This window comes from Mauremys reevesii, linkage group 7 (genome assembly GCF_016161935.1).
Source record: "Mauremys reevesii isolate NIE-2019 linkage group 7, ASM1616193v1, whole genome shotgun sequence".
NCBI classification, from domain to species: Eukaryota; Metazoa; Chordata; order Testudines; family Geoemydidae; genus Mauremys; species Mauremys reevesii.
Genome location: NC_052629.1, coordinates 108,031,761 through 108,046,108, shown reverse-complemented (window position 1 = coordinate 108,046,108; position 14,348 = coordinate 108,031,761). Strand labels below are relative to the sequence as shown.

Genomic DNA, 14,348 nt, shown 5'->3' with positions numbered 1-14,348 from the left:
TTGGGCCAAAAAGTTTGCCCACCTCTGGATTAGATCCTAAACTAGTAGCTTCAACAGGATCAGGCCCTTAGCTTGCAAAGTTAGCAATGGGAGTTTGAGTTCCAAGGACCTGCCCTCTTCTCTTCTGGGATCATTTGACTTGATTACTCACAAGGAGTCAAACAAAGGGAGTTGGATGTTTCTATCCCATCACTAGATAGAAGGTCAGAAGCAATACTTAAGTGGCAAAAGAAACAATTGATAACACTTGGATTTCTATGGTAAGGTAGCATGGTATTAGTTAGGTGAAAGTATGATGATATCACTTTAGTGTTTGCAGCACTGAGGAATGGCCAACTATTAAAATAACTTATTTAAAATTTATTTTAAAATATCAGTGTTTATCAGCTTTTAATTACAATGATTATGTGGGTTCGAAAACATGTTAAACACGATCAAGTATTGGAATTAAGCACTCAATGATCAGAACTACAAATGTGTAAAGAGAATATAGGATGTTTCCATTTCATGTGTACATATAGACAAGAACGAGGTGGTAAGTACCAAAAAGTGAAGCTATATAAAAACATCTGCATTTTTCAATTAAGACTCATTTTTTCATGGTTTTCCCAGAGCCATGCTTGGTATGTATTTAACTTGTGATCTTGTGGATGTACCTGAAAGAGAAGGAAGGCATTAGAACTAATATTTTTAATAAAAATGTCTTCTATAAAAAAAAAACTCTTGCAGTACTGAAATAACTGGCTGGAATATCTCCACCCCCAGCTTGGAGCCTACTTTATAGTTTAGGGTTATTACAGCATGCTGATACAAAAAAAAGACCTAAACGTGCATGCTCCTGAAATGCGGGAAGAAGTACTGATCAGGCATGAAACATCACTTGCATCAACTGAGAAGGCAAGTGAAGTACAGCTGCTGTTTCAACAATCTGTAAACAAGAGAAGAGCCTAGTGAGGATTTTGGGTTGCAGTAGAGGGAGGAGAGGCAAGTCAGAGCAGATGCTATGCTCTTGCAGACAAATAAAACGGGGTACCCTGACACATCACAAAGACCACTACCATTACGAAGATGGGGAAGAGAAATCTCACAGCTGATCCAAGAAACGTTAAAGGAAATTAAAGGGGATGATTGTTGTGTCAGACTGACAACATCCTGTAATATCCTGGATAAACCTTACGGAATTAAGCTAAACTTTACTGAATAAGACTTAATACCTTTTGGACTCCATTACAAATTAAAATGTATGTACCTTCTGTAGTAGGAGGAAGATGCTAATGTATTTCCTTCATTATCAGCCCTTGGAAGCTACTCCCCACAGGGCTGAACTTCCAGTTAGGCACAGTAGGCATGTAGCTAGGGGCACTGGCGTTCTAGGGGAGCCGTACCTCTCTAAAACTGTGTGCAACAGAAAGGTCAGCTGTAGGCAGGGGGGCGCTGAAGATGCTGTGCCTAGGGGTGCGTAAGGTATAAATCCAGTCCTGACTCCCCTGGGAGAAGTATGCATATACTAATCAAACTTGATTTTCCATGGATGAAACAGACAAAGTGTTTCTAGATAAATATCCTGTTTATAAACTGGCTCACAGCCGTCTTTCTGATTCAGCAGAAGGACAGGCTCTCTAGTCTGTGAAGGGCCCCAATCCTCAGAGGAGTGGAAGGACTTGGCCTATTAAGGCCCTACATGATCGTGTGCTCTTTGAGCTGAAGCTGTGACGAACCTGATCACAAAGAAATCCTTTTGACGGGGTTTGGAAGGTCTGCTCTAGCCAGAACCCATGTTAGTGTTGGCATGATCTGTGATAAGCCTATTAACGTGCATGTAGGTTCTTGTATGGTCTTTAATGTTTTCTCTATAGTACTTTTAGTTTAAGAAAAAAAATAAGCTTGCATAGAACCGTGTGGTAACTTACAACTACTGACAAACTCTCTGTTATCAGTCTCTGAAGAAGAAGCAAGCAGGCGTGCTTGGGCAGCCTGCCTCTGCTGGCAATAACACAGTGAAAGGCAGGGAACTGTGCAGCCTGGAAATACTCTGGTCAGAAGAGAGAGACACGCAGGTCTCCATCCAAGACAGGCAATGGCTGGGAAGCTGGAAGCCTGAGTAGTGGGTGCTCTTGCTGGACCACTGAGGGGTAATACAGGTGCAGTTGCCCTGAACTGAGACAACTGTCGCTAGCCTTTAGGTGCCTCCTTGCACACCCAGGCACAATTGTAGGACTAGCTCTTGGGGCTATTCACATCAATATGGACTTGCAGGATCAGGCCCATAAACACTACAGTCCATGAACGCTTCTTAATTAAAGTTGACAGATTATTTCTACTCCATTTTATTTTTAATCCACATGATTATATAGGGCTTGATCCAAGGTCTAACAAAGTCAGTGGACCCCAATGCGTTCCATGAGTGTTGGATCTGGCCCTTAGAGAATGACATCATCACTTACCTCCTTCCATTCATTGACACAGAAGATTCTGTATGAATCATTGCCATACTTTCCAATCCCATGCAGCTCAATAGGATACCTCCATTGCTTGGTCAGATACTCATCTAGAGAATATAACCCCAAACTAACATGTAGAGAAATGCGCCACAGAAAATATTACAAGAAAACACTGGTACTCACTGCAGAACTGGAAAAATCCTGATTTTTACATTAAAACATCCAAATCCCCAGTTTAGTCTTTTAAACTCTACAATTTTAACTAAATGTATTACATTAGTAACAGCTGAAAAGGGAATTATTTCTAAACAAATCTCACTGGGCAAGGCAGCTTTAAATGACTACAGAGCAAAATCTACACAGTAATGTTTTTATTTTAAACATTAAAATACAGAAAATACTGTAGTCTCTCATTGCAAAACAATCAACCTTGTTGATACTAATGAGGTTTTTAACTCTGATAGTCATCTCAAACCAGGGCCTGCTCCTCCATTGTTCTATCTTTGGAACACTGAAGGAAAATCACAGAGCTGGGGTTTATAATGCCACTTTCTTAACTGACATCAGTTTAGATCATTCTAGACATTCAAGAAACTACCTGAAAATTTGATAATGGTCTTCGCTCTGAGTTCATAGAGGCCAAGAGGTTTAAGCAACTCTGACATTTCTTTCCAGTCTGCAGTTCTTGCTACCTCAGGGGAAGGATATTTCTCCAGAAACTCCCAGAGCACAGGTATTGCCATCTTACCTAGGCAGAGATAATACGTTGTGAACAGAAAGGCTGTACAGTAACTTCCTCTGTGTGACTATCCGAAGTGTACATTCTGAATGTTGTTGATGAGGAAGATGCAAATTATTTAAAGTTGTTTATACTAATATATCTTAGATAGTTATAGTTTATTTAATCCTTTCAATATTGTAATGAAAAACTTAGTAGCTAAGGCCCTGATCTTTTAACAACAACAATCCCTAACAGCCACATCAGATCCAAATTCAGCATTTACATAAGCTGATGCAACTCACAGACCATGAAACTGGTATGTAGAGGTTAAGCTTCATATCATATCGTATACCTATTTACCTGAGGTCTTATTGAGAAATATGGTTGCGATGAGGAGCTTCCACGGATCATGGAAGAGCGTTTCTTGGACCAAATTAAATGGAGACCGAGGAGGAGTCCATTTCCTGAAGGCCTTCCTTCTTGGTGGGCTTGGAGCTACACACACAAAGATAATATGCAAAACTTTACTGAGCAGTAAAAGGTTGATTTCTCCCTCTCCCATTCTTTTAAGAGACATTGGAGCAGACTCATCTCCATGCTCCTACTAGCGCACAGAGGGAGGGTAGAGAGTTTATTACTCCTGTGTTATGACACTGCAGGGGCCAGTGGGGCCCCGGCACAGATTAGACTAGCCCCGTGGGCTGCCGTAATTTGCTCCTGTATTTCTGTGGGTGCAGAATTGCCAGGACAAAGGTCTGCCCAAGCCATACTCACCCTCATAAAAAGTGAAAGGCTCCACACCCCATTACTAATCTCTTAAGTCTTTCAATCCCCCCAAAACACAGTTTTCTTTCCCATAGAGAATACTATACCTTCTTTACTGTATTTACTAGAAAAATATGGACTGGTTTTCCTTCTCTCTACTTGTGTTCTTGGGACATAGTCTTCTAAAAAGAAAAAAAATACCTGTATGTAAATAAGAATTAGTTCCACTCTGATATCTATCAATATTTCAGCATCTGCTAAAAAAAAAAAATCTTCAAATGACAAACCCTTAACAAAAGTAATCATATCTCAGTGAGTCAATGGATGCTGCACAGGTATAACTGAGGGCAGAATCAATGAACTATTATACTAACCTCAGAATGAAGTTAAACAAGGTTAGTTGTATTTCTTGAATCAAAACCTGGTCACTTTTGCAGTAACTTAAGAAGTTAATTGACATATGGAGAGTAGTGATCATTGCTACATTAAATCAGAGAAAGTGATGGTGTGATTTCTAATTGTGAATAAATCCACTTCCTTGGCTTGAGCTGGTTGGTTCATAGCACTTAGCTACTATAATATCTGATGCTCTGTATGGTAAATATGATAAACAGATTTGACAGACTCAAGGCAAGGAGATTTAGAAAGTTCTAACCATACCCTGTCTTGAAGTAGGCAGGCCTGAAACAAACATTCTTTTTTTGTAATTTTAGAACAGTGCTCTGCTCTGAAATGTATATACCTTGCAGAATTTTCACTGATGTAAAGCTTTTCTTGTCACAAGGCTGTGAAATGCTAATGTCTGTTTCAGTGCCAGGTTTGAAATCCTGGTTACCCGAATGCACCCTATCCTTCTCATTCACAAACACACTCGATCCTTCTCTTTCTGCAATGTTCTTGTCAGATTTCGTAGCAGCTGCATCATCAGAACTCTTCTCTGCATATCCTAACTGTCCCATGGTTCTTGACTCTGTTTCTGAGAGAGCAGTTACTGGTTCAAGAAGCATCTCAGATTGTGATCCTGAAGTCATCATGTCATCCTTTGAAAGTGGGTTTGCTTTTCCAATATCTGTGGGGTTCTGATTGTCTATTCTGCCTCTATCAGAAACACAAACATCTTTCTTTTGCCGGAATTTTTTGATTTGGCTGCCCTCAGCCTCTTGATTATTACATGATGCTTTTCTCTGCCTTTTATTTTGGCTGTGATCTGGATTCCTCTTTTCTGAGCCCTTTCTAGCTTTCTTAACTTGAGCCCTTCTTCCAACTGCTCTTTTTTCTTTGGGCTTTATGCAACAGTCCTTTGGCTTAATGTCTTTAATGACCAAGTCCTCCCTGCCCTGCAGATGGATGGAAATGTTTTCTAGCTGTTCATTACTGGTCTGCAATTCCAAAACTTTAAGTTCTTCTTTATTACTTTGCACACTAAGATCCAGCACTTTACTGTTACATTCTTTATTCTGTAATCTTGGTCCCACAGCTTCTGCACCAAATCCTTTGGCTCTTGATCGAGTTTTGTTCTGAACAGGAGCAGTAAAGTCAAAATCTTCTGGTTTAAGAACAGTCTCTCCATTTTTACTAAAATACGCCACAAGTGCACGTCTGGATCTTAACTTTGCTCCTTGAGGACTATGAAATGAAAGAAAGTTAAATGATCAGTGGTTATAGTTTTCATTCCTTGCTCTTAAAACAAAACGAACAAAACTTATATTTCTGAAAAAAAAAAAATCAGCCAAAAATGTTACTTGCATTTTCCAAAAAATAATCTAGCTCGATTTTTAAAAAAAAGGCTGAATAAGTATCTTTTAGACAAGCCTTCTATTAATATTTGATCAAAAATCTTCATACAAAGAACTAATTTGCAAGTAATAATACTTTATACTTTCATTTAAGTATATTAAAGTATTTTACAGCCTCATGCTACCCTTATGAGGCATGTAAATATTTTTTATTTACAGATTTCCATATTATTAGTATGAAGTACCAAGAAATTAAATGACTTGCCCTAAGTCAGATTCAAAGGCTCCTGAAATCAACAGGAGTCTATGGACTTCAGTGGGTTTTGGATCAGTCCCAGACTAAATCTGTGTGAGGACTGGAAGAGAACAAGGACACTTGAATCTTAGGCTCTGTAACACTTACTCTCCACTAAGCAACCAGTAGAATAAGTCTGTGACATACACTGCTTTTACTTACTATACAGATTTAATTTCAAGAGTTGCATCAAATATTACCTGATGAAATAAACATCATATTTCCCTGCAGTTTTGCCTGATTGTCGTTGCTTTGTGATCTTCTCCCATCCTTCTGGAATGTTTTTGAGACATCTAGAAACCACTTCTGACACAGCAGCTGCATCTTCTTTGCACTGGAGTGTGTTTTCTGCTATGGTCTCAGTACCTTCAATCTGTAGACCAAAATATTCTCTTGTCTCCGTCACTAATTCTTTCCCCTCTTCTTTTGTTTTCTTTCCAATTTGCATGTCACTTTTGTCACTGAAAGTAAATGTAAAATAAAATGATAGAAATAGATCTGTCTGGAACTATTCATAACTACAATATTTCAAGACCTGCAGAGATTTTGAGAAAAAATATTAACTGAAAATATGAAGGTATTAGCTGGCCTGTTGCAAATATTTGTGCACCGTTATGTGTGAGACCTTGCCTCTTGTTCACTGGGACAGTAGATGCTGGGAGAGCTATGGAAACAGCATGATCAGCCTCTCTCCCATGTGGAACAAAAATATTTGCCATCTATACTATGTTTTACATATTGGACTTCAAGTTAACATGAGGAGTGCTTTGTCTTGTATTTCAGCAATAACCATACAGAGGATCATAGTCTGGCATATAAATGTGTGACTTTGCATTGTATATAACAGGGATCGGCAGCCTTTGGCACGTGGCCTGTCAGGGAAAGCTGGTGGCAGGCCGGGCCTGGTTGTTTACCTGAAGTGTCCGCAGGTTCGGCCGATTGCGGCTCCTGCTGGCCACAGTTTGCCGTCCCCGGCCAATGGGGGCTGCTGGAAGTGGCGGCCAGCACATCCCTCTGCCCCGCTGCTTCCCGCAGCCCCCATTGGCTGGGGACGGCGAACCGCGGCCGGTGGGAGCTGCGATCGGCTGAACCTGCGGACGCTCCAGGTAAACAACCCGTCTCAGCCTGCCAGTGGCTTTTCCTGACGGGCTGAGTGCCAAAGGTTGCCAATCCCTGGTATATAATTTTGTGCCATAAACAAACCACAGTAGGATGTTAGCCTTTAAAAGTAAGCTTCCAAGTGCATTTTTCATATTCTTTAATTAGAGCCCACATACATAAGTAACATATCATAACATATACATTACTAGGGCTGCCACTTGGCAGGTTTTGAACTGCCCTGGCTGATTTTTTACTGTACTGCCTTGCCAGTTTAATGTGTGGGGAAGGGGGGAGGGACATGTTAGAGTGCTCTACAATTCACAACCCCAATTTTCTGGAATGTGGCACCATGTTAGGATAAGGTAAGGAAAATGATAAAAACCACAATTTGTGTAAAATTGTTCTCTAAAACATATTAGTAATAATTAGCTGCTAGAGTCTAGCAGCTTTTTGCTGAGGGGGCAGGGGTGGCCAATGACCAGTTTTCTATATCTAAGAGTTGACAACCCTATACATTAATATAGTCAGATAGCAAACATGTGTTCTTCTCATATGGGCTGAGGGGGAAGGAGTGCCTGACATGCTCAACACTAACTCCTCAAACCACTTAACTGGGGAGTGCCCAAGTGGAGCCTTGTGCAAGGACAGTGACTGAGCTTTGAAAAGACTGAGGAGGTTCACCCACCCCAGAGGGGGAATAATGAAGCTGCTTTTGTGAATCTGTATCTCAGTTTAATCATAAAGTTGTTTATATGTCTGAGGCCACTTAAGTGTTATGATTGCTAAATCAGTGCAACATATCAGAAAATGACTCCACAGCAGTACGTCTCAGAACCTTATACCTGTTCCAGTCCTCGCCCAGGGCCCTCAGCCAGCTGAACTCCAGCCCAGTGCTCATCAGTGGTAGCAGGGATATAACTCAGAACCTCCTGTTCCAGGTCCCGCCATTCAAGCTAAATGAGAATCTCCCAGAGTGCAGCACCCTAGAGCGTACGACACACAGCGGAGCAGTTCTAGTTCCAGCTGTCAGTGCCACTCGCTGGGTAGAGGCTTTGCGGCCAGCACACAACATCCCAAGAGCCAAGCTGGCAAGGAACTAAACAGCGCCCAGTGCGACCGACAGACCGCACCATGCCCAGTGACGTCACCACCGTGTGGCATTCCCGCCCCATGCTGCAGGACCCCACGTAACGGAGAAGGACCAATCTGAGGGAACAGACCGCGGCCTAGCCCTTCTGAAAGGCCTCCGGGCCTCTTGTTGCTATAGTAACTTAACTTTACCTGCCCTCCTCTTGCCCCCGTACTTCCGGAGCCGCCATTCTGAAGCACCTCCCATATCACGTGAGGGTGTACGCCGTTCCTTCCCACACTGCGCAGGCGCATGCGCATACCTAGCACACACCCTCAGTTTCTCGCCAGTATACAATCCCCTCAAGCGCGCGCAGAGGTTCTCCCGCGAGAACAGTCCCGCCTCTTGCGTATGCGTATTCCAAGCACAGTCCCGTAGGGAGCTTCGCGCTTGCGCAGTACTTTCCCCCTCGCGCAAGCGCAGTGCCCATGGGACGCGGCGTTCGTGGCGCATGCGCATTCGTGATTCAACGTTTGCGTTTCTATCCTTTCCTTTCCCATCTCCTCGCGTCCTGCCGGTTGATTCCAAGCAAAGGGCTTTGGGGTTAGTGCGCATGCGCGTTGCCTGGGGAGGTTGGAGGTGCGTTAATCTTGTGTAAATAAACAAACAGCAGCCAGGGCAGCGCCAGCGGTGCCGCGAGACAGCAGAGGGGGCTGAGAGAGGGAGGCAGTGACACGGGCACACGCGGGCAGGGCAGGGTGAGGGGAAGAAGCGGTATCGGGGACAGGGCAGGCGGTGAGGGACTGGTGCCGGGGGCAGGGCAGGCGGCGCTGCGGGGAGGGGCGCTGGGACGAAGGGACAGGGCAGGCGGTGAGGGAGGCAGGGCAGGCGGTGAGGGAAGGTGCTGAGGGCAGGGCAGGCGGTGGGGGAAGGGGTGCTGGGGTAGGGCAGGCGGGGAGGAGGGAGGAGGCAGCCGGTGGGGAAGGGGTGCTGGGGTAGGGCAGGCGGTGGGGAAGGGGTGCTGGGGGTAGGGCAGGCGGTGGGGAAGGGGTGCTGGGGGTAGGGCAGGCGGTGGGGAAGGGGTGCTGGGGCAGGGCAGGCGGGGAGGGAGGAGGCAGGCGGTGGGGAAGGGGTGCTGGGGGTAGGGCAGGCGGTGGGGAGGGGTGCTGGGGCAGGGCAGGCGGTGAGGGAGGGAGGCAGGCGGTGGGGGAAGGGGTGCTGGGGGCAGGGCAGGTGGTGAGGGAGGGGTGCTGGGGAGAAGGGGGAGGGCAGGTGGTGGGGGTGCTGGGCAGGGCAGGCAGTGGGGGAAGGGCAGGCGGTGAGGGTGAGGGTGCTGGGCAGGGCAGGCAGTGAGGGAGGGAGTGTTAGTAGGAGAGGGAGGGATGAGGGCCGCACTGACCTGGAGGGATAAGGCCGAGCAATGGTAAGAGGCTGAGTATGGCTTATGTTTGTTATTTTCACAGCATCCCAAAGCACATTGGGCACTTTATGGGGCAAATGGAAAGATGTGGTCCCTGCCTTGGGGAGCTCATGGTCTAGTGAGGGGGGATGGCAGGGACTCATCTTTTGATTTGCCCCAGGGGAGAGTTTGGGGTGAGGGTCACTGCAGTATGGGCATGCTGATAATCTGATCAGGAATGTTGCATCTTTGTCAGTCCGTTTTTATTTAATAGTAATTTTCTTACCAATTTAAAACCTCACTGTCTGTATGAACTGGTAAGGTCTCATGGGTTCTTATTGGGGCCAGGAGAGCAGAAGCCTGTGGTTTATAACCATGGCTACTAATGTCAATGGGAGAAGCATCAAATATGAGTCCAATGGGGATGGTTTAGTAAATTAAGCATTAAATATGGAATATACAGAGTTCCCAGAATCCTGAGTTGGGGGTTCCTGAGTGGTAGGGATGTGAAGGGTGGGAGGATGCAACTTTAGTCCTTCATTTAAAGAAAATAGATGCATAGAATTCCAGGTAGTTTACTCTGTGGGTGATTTTCCAAACTATGGTTCTCTTTGCTCTGTGTGCATGTTAAAGATCACTCTACACTTTTTTTCTAAGAGTACTTCTGATGTGCTTGACCAGACTTAACCCTTTACCCTCCCTGTGGAGGCTTTGCTAAACAAATAAGTGGTTAATTTCTCCAGTGCTGTATATACAAGTGATAGGAAGTGCTTTGGGAGAAAATGCCCTCCCACCCCCAGCCAATACTATTTTATTGTATATTGGCAACTTTTGGTGTTCTGTATCATTGTGTTCTACTGAACTGTGCTATGATAGGATTGTCCTCCTGGAAACCAACTGTATATCTCAGGAAAACTTTACTGAGGAATGAATACAGACCATTTATTCCACCTCTCCAGTCCCTACCCCTCCCAACACTAAGTGACAGCAAGATTAAATATGGTGCCACCTTTCTATTTTGATTGTTTCTTCATGTCATTGAACAAGAATCTGTTTTTATTATCCATATAACCGTCAAAATGCATACTATAGCTTGTATATAGTTGGTTCTCATAAACTATAGGTAATATAATGTCAATAATAATGTCTGAATAATGCAAGGTTTTTCCTATTTTTTTAAATTTTCATCCACCCATGGCCCTGCTCTTGCAACTGCATATGCATGGTCACAAGGGTCTGTCTGCAAGGGTGCAGTTGCAAGTTAGTGGCCTGGTCCTGCAGTTGGATCTGTGTAAGCATACTTCTGTGCCTGGACAAAGCCAAATGCAGGATGGTGGTCTGGTTTGGAGAACATCTTATTGCACGTGGGGAAAGCATCGTAAAGCTGTTTGGCTTCTGGAATTTTCCCCAAAGTTAGATATGTTCTGAGGTGTGTAATAAATTCTATTAAATTAAATCTTGACTCCTTTTTTATGGCATTTAAACAATGTTGGAAATAGAAAATATGTTTTCTGGGTATTGTAATATTTAGTGTTCTGTCCTTAATTTTCCCTTTTTGTCTCATTGTCCAGTATATATGATCTTGCCTTTAAACCTGATGGAACTCAGCTGATAATTGCAGCAGGAAACCGATTGCTGGTAGGAGATTGTTTACTCCTTTCCACACCATACCACCTGAATCTGAGAATAATAATATATATTTTAAAAGACCCCAAAATATAGCTATGGAACATTATATAAACTATAGCAATATTTTTGGAGTCTTTTAAAATTTCTTACTACTCTCTTTAATGGGGGCTCTTTCATGTGACCTTTTCTTCGGTTTAAAAAGATAGTTTTTGATATAGGGAGGGAATGGGATTGTTTTGAAACAAGCAGGCCAAGTGGGTGTCTGAAAACAGCATATGAATTGAATGATTTTCGTATAAATGATTGAGTAACCTCTATTGTCCTTAAATGTAATGCCTGCTTCTCCGTGCACAGAAAGAAGCAAGTATGTTCTAGTATTTTAAATTGATGGTATCCTTTTAAACTGTAGTCATTTTTAAAAGACAAGTTAAAAGTAGTTTCAGGTACTACACCTGTTTCAAAAATCTCCCTGCCAAATTTTTTCATATAATTACATTTTCCTTTTAAAAAAAAAAAAAAAGTCTCCTTTTGCTGTGTGGACTTAAACAGGGGAAACTAACTAACTATCCATCCATGAGAAATAGTGACATTGACTATGTACAAAGTATTGTCAAAAAGCAAAGTATACAAACAATTATTTTGCCTCAAATCTTGTTTAGTTCTAATTATTCTAGTTCCTGTAGCGCTTGTTGAAGGATTGTGGTCTTTACGTTTTCCTTTTATTGATACAGGTGTATGATACATCTGATGGAACCTTAATTCAGCCCTTGAAAGGGCACAAGGACACAGTGTACTGTGTGGCTTATGCTAAAGATGGTAGGTGACACCTCTGGGTTTCTTAGCGTCCTTGTTTGTGTTAGTTTGTAGTAGAAAGCATGGTAATTGGCCTCATTCCTTTCTTGTTGTAAATTTAAAATTAGGAATGTTAAGGTAGTTTTAATAATAATACTTTGCATTTAAATACTGCCTTTTGTCTCAGGGTCTCAAAGCACTTTACAAATATTAGCTGCAGAAGAAAGTACTGTTCTCTGGATATTACAAACATAAGCCCCAATCCTGCAGTTGATACTACAAATAGATACCCATGCACCCCATGAACTTTAGTGGGGCTCTGTGTGAAAGCAGAGGTCTACCTGTACAGCATTCCATTGAAGTCAGTGGTACTTCATGTGGGTGCAGAAGTGCAACCATATGGAGTCAGTAGCAGGGCTGGACCCATACTTACTTGATCCTGTAGAGCTCAGACATCTACAAAGTACTTCCTGTTTTCTATTTTGCTAAAATGAGTGTTTTTGGAGTAAACATGATAATTTTGGGTGTTTTGTAAACAGGTGTTTTGTTTTAAAATGTTGTTATTAATTCCTAGGCAAGCGTTTTGCATCTGGCTCTGCTGACAAAAGTGTAATAATTTGGACTTCAAAGTTAGAAGGCATTCTGAAATACACGTAAGTGAACCCATTCACTTCACTGCTTCCTTTAAATACATTATTTTGGTTATGGACTTCTGCTGTTAATATAAGTGAGAGATGCTAGGAGAGTTGAAGGAATGTGAACTAGGGTCAGCGAAGAAGTTAGTAGAGAGAGGAGAAATAATGGAGGAGAGCAGTCAAGATATAGAAAGGTTAGGAAAGGAGTTAAGAGAATAAGGGAGTAGTGGGAGGGCTAGATAAAGCATTGGTGTTACTCTTGAGAAGACATTGCAGGGCTGAAGGAGCACCAGAGAGCCTCTCTCACTGTGTTAAGAGGGTGCAGGAGTTCAAGAAGAGCAGAGGAGTGTCAGGAGAGTTTTGGGAGCTATATTCTGTCTTTGTCTCAACAGGAGTTATGTGTACTGTATGTCCAAGACTTGAGCCTGGTCTTGTAAAATAAGCCAAATTAGAATAGTTCTAGTTTGAAGCCCAATCCAAAGGTGGTTGCTAGTACTTGCCTCCACCAAAAAGTTTCATCTTTTTCTGACCTGCTTTATTTGTGTGCATACGGCATTCTCTTGGTGTTTTTCATTGGATTAATACCAGTCTTCCACAAATCATTAAGAAATATAGATATGTAATTGCTAGTATCTTACATCTTCAAATCCTAATTCTGCTTTTTGATAAGTTTACATGATTCTTGTTGAAGTTATTGAGAGAGATGCATGCATACATATTATGGAAAAAATTTAGTTAATAACATTTATTTCTTTCACAGTGCTTCCCAAACCAATATCCACCTATGCCCTCATACCAATGCAGCCAGTTCTTGATGAAATCTGATGAAGCCTCCATTTAGAGACTGCTTAATTTAAAAAAAGTTTATTTTTAACTTAGTTTAATTACATGTTAACTTGATCTGTTTTTATGCAGTATTTGTCCTCTAAGCTTGGCTTTAAGATATCTTCTTATAAAAGATAGAAAATGTGTCATTTAAAACAAAAGATTTGTTTGAAATGTGATGATTATTTTGTTCTAGGCATAATGATTCTATACAGTGTGTTTCATACAATCCTGTTACTCACCAACTGGCATCCTGCTCCTCCAGTGATTTTGGTATGTCTTCTTCCTCTGATGTTTTTCATTGAGCCAGTAAACATTATTAAAATGAGAGAATTAAACATTATTAAGCCAGTAATGTATAGGTACAGTTTTTTCTTTTCTGTGATGAAAAAATGGAGATATAAAATGATACTCCTCCACTATGGAGTATACAGATGAAAATTTAGAAAATACCTTGTTTAGCATAATTTAATATTTTACTTTTAAAATCACTCCCCCTCAGTTGGAAAAGGGTTATGTACTCCAGTGCCTTAAAATGTGTTATCTTATGGTGATATGATTTTTCAATAGTACTATTTTTTTTGCCCCACTTTAAGAAATATTTCATTATAGTTGTTATATTTAGATGTGTACACCCCACTCCTTCTATATATGAATAAACAGCACCTATTCAAAACACTGACCCTTCCCAACACTGAGTAAAAGCCTGGCCCCTTTAAAATCAACCACCTTTTTCTTTCTAATCTAAATGCTGCTTGTAATGATGAAGAACTTAGTCAGTTTCTTGGGTTTTTGTTTTTTAAGGCTTGTGGTCTCCTGAGCAGAAGTCAGTCTCCAAACATAAATCAAGCAGTAAAATCACCTGCTGTAGGTAAGTTTTAAGCACTAGACGTGTCATTCAGATTGGCATTTTTCCTTTATGAATAAAAATATGACAGTA

At 42.0% G+C, this 14,348-nt stretch overlaps 2 protein-coding genes across 8 annotated transcripts in view; one reads left to right on the top strand and one right to left on the bottom strand.

Moving 5' to 3' along the window:
* Nucleotides 1-355: 355 nt before the first annotated feature.
* On the bottom strand, nt 356-8,604 carry MBD4 (methyl-CpG binding domain 4, DNA glycosylase). Of its 3 annotated transcripts, none has more exons than XM_039547894.1 (8): nt 8,341-8,604; nt 6,159-6,419; nt 4,670-5,553; nt 4,035-4,109; nt 3,523-3,657; nt 3,040-3,189; nt 2,445-2,548; nt 356-656 (listed from the first exon to the last, which is right to left on the bottom strand). In XM_039547894.1, the coding sequence occupies exons 1-8, from the start codon at nt 8,376-8,378 to the stop codon at nt 579-581; spliced, it is 1,725 nt and encodes a 574-aa protein (XP_039403828.1). In that variant the 5' UTR covers nt 8,379-8,604; the 3' UTR covers nt 356-578. The 3 variants fall into 3 exon arrangements, with proteins under 3 accessions (XP_039403828.1, XP_039403829.1, XP_039403827.1); XM_039547893.1 differs by lacking the exon at nt 8,341-8,604 and adding an exon at nt 7,902-8,266 and having other exon boundaries at nt 357-656; XM_039547895.1 differs by lacking the exons at nt 3,040-3,189; nt 8,341-8,604 and adding an exon at nt 7,902-8,271.
* Nucleotides 8,605-8,640: 36 nt separating this feature from the next.
* The window catches only part of IFT122 (intraflagellar transport 122), a 48,895-nt gene continuing 43,187 nt past the window's right edge, over nt 8,641-14,348 (top strand). For 2 of the 5 annotated variants that reach the window (XR_005601336.1, XM_039547888.1), the window contains exons 1-6: nt 8,641-8,731; nt 11,099-11,165; nt 11,888-11,972; nt 12,523-12,601; nt 13,605-13,681; nt 14,213-14,279. Coding sequence is in view for 2 of the 5 variants with exons in the window: in XM_039547892.1 (XP_039403826.1) it covers nt 9,511-9,551; nt 11,099-11,165; nt 11,888-11,972; nt 12,523-12,601; nt 13,605-13,681; nt 14,213-14,279 (416 nt within the window). In the remaining 3 variants the exon portion in view is untranslated. Of the gene's footprint in view, nt 8,732-9,472; nt 9,552-11,098; nt 11,166-11,887; nt 11,973-12,522; nt 12,602-13,604; nt 13,682-14,212; nt 14,280-14,348 lie in introns of those variants that run through there. The other 3 variants (XM_039547892.1, XM_039547890.1, XM_039547891.1) reach the window with 2 other exon arrangements.

Coding starts and splice junctions, on each gene's coding strand:
- MBD4 (XM_039547893.1), bottom strand. CDS start 7,957: ATGAGCACTGGGCTGGAGTTCAGCTGGCTGAGGGCCCTGGGCGAGGAC. Junction 4,110..4,669: donor ATCAGTGAAAATTCTGCAAG/GTATATACATTT, acceptor TTTTCTTTTTAG/AAGACTATGTCCCAAGAACA. Junction 3,190..3,522: donor ATTTCTCAATAAGACCTCAG/GTAAATAGGTAT, acceptor ATCTCTGCCTAG/GTAAGATGGCAATACCTGTG.